The sequence below is a fragment of the Neltuma alba genome, unplaced genomic scaffold (assembly GCF_004799145.2).
Source record: "Neltuma alba isolate B1F8T4 unplaced genomic scaffold, ASM479914v2 tig00011318_pilon, whole genome shotgun sequence".
Classification (NCBI taxonomy): domain Eukaryota; kingdom Viridiplantae; phylum Streptophyta; class Magnoliopsida; order Fabales; family Fabaceae; genus Neltuma; species Neltuma alba.
Genome location: NW_021636025.1, coordinates 893,221 through 900,297, shown reverse-complemented (window position 1 = coordinate 900,297; position 7,077 = coordinate 893,221). Strand labels below are relative to the sequence as shown.

The 7,077-nt window shown below is 33.5% G+C and overlaps 1 protein-coding gene across 1 annotated transcript; it reads left to right on the top strand.

Moving 5' to 3' along the window:
• Positions 1-5,730: 5,730 nt before the first annotated feature.
• Positions 5,731-6,839, top strand: LOC114711768 (uncharacterized). Its single transcript, XM_028896197.1, has 3 exons — positions 5,731-5,909; positions 6,365-6,511; positions 6,643-6,839. Exons 1-3 carry the CDS (start codon positions 5,800-5,802, stop codon positions 6,689-6,691), a joined length of 306 nt encoding a protein of 101 aa, XP_028752030.1. The 5' UTR covers positions 5,731-5,799; the 3' UTR covers positions 6,692-6,839.
• Positions 6,840-7,077: the final 238 nt, after the last annotated feature.

The window sequence follows — 7,077 nt, the reverse complement described above, 5'->3', positions numbered from 1 at the left end:
ATCTCTGATGGAAGATCGACGGCACGAAAGGAGATTATGGAAGCCATGGGAGTTCAGAGAAATGAAAGTATGAGGGAAGAAGGGGAGTTTGATGATGTGCGATGGAGGTGCGAAGATTCAGGGAAGAAGCAAAAGATGAGTCCTTGTAATTTTTTTGGGGATATGGAAATCGAAGAGAGAAAGAAATTTTGAGGATTTATACAGTTCTTTGTCTAATCAAGAATTAGATCTAGCTAAATCTTCCTTAATTTTCAGTCCAAATGCTCCTCAGACTGCTAAAATTCAATTGTCCTCACTTTTGCAAATTGGCTTCTCAGCAAGGTTAGGTAAATATCTAGGGACTTGGATTGATCCAGGTAAGAATAAATCTCAGACATATAATCATGTTATCGAGACGGTTGAATGGCGTACAACTGCATGGAAAGCACGTTTGTTGTCTCAAGCGTCTCGCTTGCAATTGATTAAATTTGTCCTCTCTTCAGTTGATATTCACACCCTGTCATGTGTACCCCTTCCAAAATACATACGTGATCGAATTGATGCTCGTTGTTTGGATTTCTTCTGGGGTGGCACAGGAGACAAAAGGAAGATTTATTTGCTTAGTAAAAACAAGCTCTTCTTACCTGTGGATGAAGGAGGTTTGGGTGTTCGATCGTCTTACTTGGTTAACAAGGCACTAATGGCAAATCAAGTTTGGAGAGTTCTCACATATTCTCATCCATCTCTTCTTGCATCCACTCTAAAGATAAAATACATTGACGCTAATCTGGCTTCAATTATCAAAAAGCACAATAATGCTTCATGGATATGGTTAGGAATAGCCAATCATGCTGATATCATTGTCAATCAACTCCAGTGAAAAATGGGAACTGGTACTTCTATTCCTATTAACTACCCTTTATGATGGTAGATGCAACCGAGATCAGTCTCTTCAAAGCATCCTCAAGTAGTGGCTGATTTCATACTGAATAATCCCTTTGGTTGGAATCGTATTCAATGGAATCGTCCTTTGGTTCAGTATCTTTATCCTCCCTACTATTGCTCCGTTACATCTGCTGAGAGACTTCAATTTAATCCGAAGCAATAATAAGAACAGTTCTATTGGAGCATCATTCACAATGAAAACATAGTTTACTAGATATGCGGCTCACGTGTGTAGATTACAAATGTCTAGAATCCACATCATATAAGAAGTCTTTTATTAGATATAAAATTAATCATTTTCAGATGCTTAAAATACCCAAGAAAATGTCTCCATTTATCTTTCTTTCCACTTTCCTCGATTTACTATCTCTACCATTGGATTAATGTCTAATGGTTGAGATTTAATATACTATAACAATATTATAATATTAAATAATAAAAATAAATATAGAAATAATTTTAACCTGTACATAAATAAATGCTATGATATTATTATAATCAGACGGCATAGGATTAAAAAACACAAAATTATAAAATATTTTAATAAAAATCTATAGAAGTAAGATGTGCATATTAATTTCTGACTGCTTATATATATTTGTTATTCAATTAATATTATAATAATATTGTTATAATATATTAAATCTCAGCCATTGGTGTTAATCCAATAGTAAAAATAATAAATAAAGAGGAGCAAGAGAGGGAACTAAATGGATACATTTCTATCCTCTTAAAAAATACCGAGTAGTTAGTGCTTATTTTGGAAGATTTTCTGATTTGGATATGCATTTCGAACAAGCAGAATATATTAAGGACTTTAAATACTTTCTCTATTTGTTATTACAATATATTTTTAACTAAATTTTTGCTTTTTTGCCAACATTTAACTAACTTACGCATGTATAGGAAAACTATTTTCGGATTTGGATATGCATTTCAAACAACCAGAATATATTAAGGACTTTAAATACTCTCTCTATTTGTTATTACAAGATATTTTTAACTAAATTTTTGTTTTTTTGCCAACATTTAACTAACTTACGCATGTATAGGAAAACTATTACTGTTAGCGTTGATATCCCAAACATATTATATGCTTTCCAAATTTTATCTTATTTAACTACAGTTGACCCTCTTAAAGCCTAGTCTGAATCATTAATGTTAGAGGCGTTTTAGTTGGAAGAATATATTCAAAATGACTTGTAAATTACAACATAATAATACGTCAAAAAAATATGCCTTATAATAGCAAATGTTGCTATCTCGTAATTTGTTTTTGGTTTTTTTTGGGGGGGGGGGATGTAATAGGTAAGGTTTTTATCTTCTCCATAATAATAGTGCATTTGAATATTGTAACGATGCATGTGAGTTTGAACAAACATTTTTTTAATGGAATAAATTGATATATCTCCTCCTTGCCGTTTTTGCATTGTTATATGTTCCTAATGTTTCATATAATCTAATTCTCTTCATAAACCTCACAATAAGAATCAAAGCAGCTTCCCCTTGCTTGTTTGATGTAGAGTATCTAGTTTTGGTTCTTGTTGAGTCATCCCTTTATGTATGTACGTACGTACGTACGTAGGTATGTACGTAGGTAGGTAGGTAGGTAGGTAGGTAGGTATGTATGTATGTATGTATGTATGTATGTATGTATGTATGTATGTATGTATGTATGTATGTATGTATGTATGTATGTGTGTGTATGTATTATTAGAATGAGTTTTACATTTTAAATGCTCATTATAATTATTCATATACTCACGCATATATGCATCTATGTCTTCACATCAACTGTTACTTAAGGTAAGCTACAACTTGTAGGTTATATTTACTTTCTCTATTAAGACAATTAGTTTGCAAATGATAAATCTTTCACGTAACAGAAAGTGATTCAATGATTTTTTTGGTGTTCAATATCTCATCACGCCCTTCATTTTTTATTTACTCTCATGCAGGCATGCTGTGCGGGGTTGTTGAACGTACTGGGAATTAAGGAGTGCAAGAATAAGGCCATGTTAGGAAATAGATATTTCGCAGATCCTTGTTCTTTCGTCTCTTTACTATGTGATCCTTCCACAGCCATGCTTCAGCGAATCCAGTTTCTTGTTCTTCAACCACTATCCTTCATTTCTTCATTTCAATAATTAAATCATTGATTTTAATATTATGACGCACGGATAGTAAAATTTAATAAAAGTATAAGATATCATCAGAACAGATTTGTAAATTTTACAAGTTATGATTATCAATTTAGCATCACATGATTGCTGCGCAAAAAAAAAAAACATAATTAAATATTCAATTAAAAATTAAGTACAACATTTTTTTTCGATTTGTGGGAACTTGCAAGCTAATGATGTGCAGTTAATCTGCATCCATCAAGCGAGTAGCTTAATTTTGCCCACGACGTTATCGTTGACCAGAGGAAAAAAACACAATTTGATACCTAATAGGAAATATAATAGCAATCCACTAATTGGATACATTATAGTTGACCAAAGGAAAAAAACACAATTTGCAATCGGCCAATATATTTCTTGTTTCATCCTCCAGCTCTCATTTGCAAAGCCTTCCTCTTTTGTTCAAAATTTTCTCTTAATCTCCAATTCATATCAAAGCAACCATAGCAGCTAGCTCATCAGAACCTCAATATGCCTTCTGCATCACGCAATATAATACTCTCTTCGAGACTTTTAGGTCAATTCAGCATAACTTACATCCTTCCCTTCCTCCTCTATATTAATCTCTGCTGCTGCAACTCATGATGTTGAAGTTCCTGTATTGGTTTTTTTTCCCTATCTTAATTTGCCCCTATCGATCTCTAATTTTCCCATCAACTCTGCTTCAACATATACTCATATCTGTGTGTGTGTGTGTGTCTAAGTTCATATATTACTTATCTCTGCTTCTGTTGTTACTTATCTTCTTTACTTTCTATTTGTCTTCAAAATATCCTTAATATTACTTTCTTTCATCCTATATGTTCAAGTGCCACATGGCTAAAACAGACCATGAACGATAAAGAACTTATTGCTAAATAGTTTGCACCCGCTTTTATTACTTCTTTGTATGTAGTTTCTTGAAATCTTGCAACAACTTGTCCTTTATATTTCCCGGCTCTTACAAATGTTTTATGTAGCCTGCTTGTCTTTGTGGATCTATGAGAATTTCGACTCTTCTCTTTTCTATTTTCATAAGTGCATCAGATCTGCATCATCAGCACAGAATTATAAAGCACCCAACAATAACAATTGACAAACCCCACATTCAACATGAATTACAGCCATCCTCACCTGGTCGAAATTGTGGCATCTGATTCTGTGGTACTTTCAAATACTCACATTCTTGAATGGCCCTGCGAAGACTTCAGGTATGTTTTCTGCTTCTGTTCAATTTTGACTTAATTACTTGATTTTGTTAAAAATCAAATTGGCATCAAAATTAAGTTTAGGGATGAAATTTGACTTTGTTTAAGTCAAGCTTTTTAGTGTATTAAATGGCTTGGGGTTTCATGCGGTTTGCTGCGCTTTAGCGCAATTATTTAGGCTATATTTTGTTTCAATGCCCAGTCAAATCGCCACCGCGGACAAAACATTCCGAGCAGTTCCAGAATCTGATAATCCCCAACCATCGTAGGCTTGAATCATCCTCACATCATCCACAATTTTATACTACCTCCGGTCTTTAATATAAAAGCTCATTTGATTTTTATTTTGATCCTAAATATAAGACTCTAGTCTACTTTATCTCTTATATTTATCCTTTTTTTTTCAAGATAGTCCTTGTGATAATGGTAGTTCTAGCCAATAGACTTGATTGGCAAGGATATTTTAAGAAAGACAACATCTATTTATTACAAATAACTAACTTAACTAATTTTCTTAATCTATTCAAATTAGTCAACTAGTTTTTATATTAAGAACTGGAGGTAGTACTATAAAAATGTGCTGCATCGAACCTTAAACCCTCCACTCAAATTTATTGCAGCCGCTGCCGCCACAAACCGCTGTCCAACCCTGCACTTGCAATGATACCCTCTTTTCAGCAGTTAAAGTCACTACATTTCTTCTCAAATCTCACTCCTCCTTCAATCTCTATTTGCGCACTTTGTGAGTTTGTGCGACAGAAATGCTTATACTAGTCTGCACAGGATCTCCTGTTGAGACGATCCAAGCTATGATTTCTCTTTGGTTTGTTTCCTCTTGCAACTTTATGAAGCTGTAATTCATTATTAGAACTTATATGATTTCTCATTGTGATCGAGTCACTAAGAGAAAGTTCATTTCCACCCACCCTGATTGCTTGCATCGCTTACCCGTTTTTACAGGCTTATGTATGAAAGAAGCCTGCTTGGCTACGTGGATCTTTGAGCATTTACTCCCTCCACTGTTTTAGGTGTTCTTTCAATCCTAAATATACGAAAATTTAGCCCTTAGTCTTATGTATTTATTGAATTATTCTTTTTATAATGCCCTCATTTATGGAATATAATTAGTTAGTATCGTTAAGTTTCAATGAGGGCATTTTTTTTCATGTATTTCTTAATTAATCCATGAATTAGTTATTTGTTTTCTGTAAAGAGCACGAGAGAGTAATAGGTTTTCTTTTATTTTTGACAATAAACGTTTAATCAAGAGAATTTTATAGGAAGATGGTAACCTGTATTTAGAGATTGAGGCTTTATTTGGGGTTCTATGCTGCGTGTAGTTGTGTAGCTGTTGAATATTTTTCCCCTCTTGAAGGTATATATTTGCTTTGTTGCTCTGCAGGTTTATTCATCAACATGCAGCTTCTCAGTTTATCATCTCAATATTACTTGTCATCATTGGAGTGCTCTTATCAGATTCATCACTATCCGAAGCAAGATCAGAAATGTTTTGGGCTCTTACCATATTACTAGTAATAATACTCATTATCTATGCCGTCGCCATAGGTGTGATAATGCCTTCTTTTCCGTTTCCATCCTGGCCAGATCTCTTCAGGTCAGTGTGTGCGGGTATCTAGACACTTCCTCCTATTTTTAATATAAAAGCTAATTTGGTATTTAATTTTATTCTAAATATAACATCCTAGGCTATTTTCTTTTTCATATTTATTCAATTTTTTTCCTAAGATAATTCTTGTAGTAGTTACACATGTTAAATGTTTTATCAAATGATAGTTTTAACTAATACACATGATTAACAAAAGTATTTTAGAGAAGATAACACCTATTTATTATAAATAACCAACTTAATTAATTTTCTTTATTTACTTAAATTAGTTAACTAACTTTTATATCAAGGACCGGAGGTAGTATGTGTATACATGTATATGTATATATCTTGTCATTTTTAATTTCCTCCAATGCTTCTGTCATTGGTTTCTCTATTTTCTTTCTTCCTACATATGAAAGCTCTTCATGGAGCAGATTTTTATTAATTTTATGCTTATGCAGGTTTAGTGCTCATGTAGCATTAGGGTTTTTAATCTCAACACTGCTTGAGGAATTCTCTGTAAGGTTGTCGGCTGTTATCTTATGGTTATCCATCTATAATGCCGACACGATACTTGCTCAATATACATCAATCGCAGGTTTCTTGAGGTCATTGTATATATCTTCTCACTCTTCTGTCATATCTTAATCTTAACTTTCTTATATGTTATTTCTATATCTCATAAAAGCATGGGAACCTATTCAAGACATTTATGGATATAGAGGCGATGTTATCTCAGGTTCTCTAGCTTGTGCAGTATTAATATCATTCCTCATCTCCGGGGATGAGACGCCAATTTATGTCTTCCCCATCTGGGCAATATTGGTTTTTTCATATTTGAAGAACAACGAGGCATCAATTCTAGGAAACGACAGTGATTCCACAAGTAGTGTCTGGGATTCTCCAGTTAAGTCTCAGGGCATGCCCAACATTTATGTTTCTTTAACTTATTTTTAGGATCATGTGCTTTTGGACTATTTGTTATACATACATGATCGGTGTACTACTTTTTGGTATAACTCAGAGTATTTTTAAGTCACTTTGGATTTGAGAGTAATCTCTGTCGAGCCAGGAGTTTTAAGGTTAAAGCCCTTCCAACAAGTGCACTTCTTAGTATTCAAACTCGTGTTCTCCTCCTTATGGGAATGAAACTGCTTACCATGTTGGTGATTGA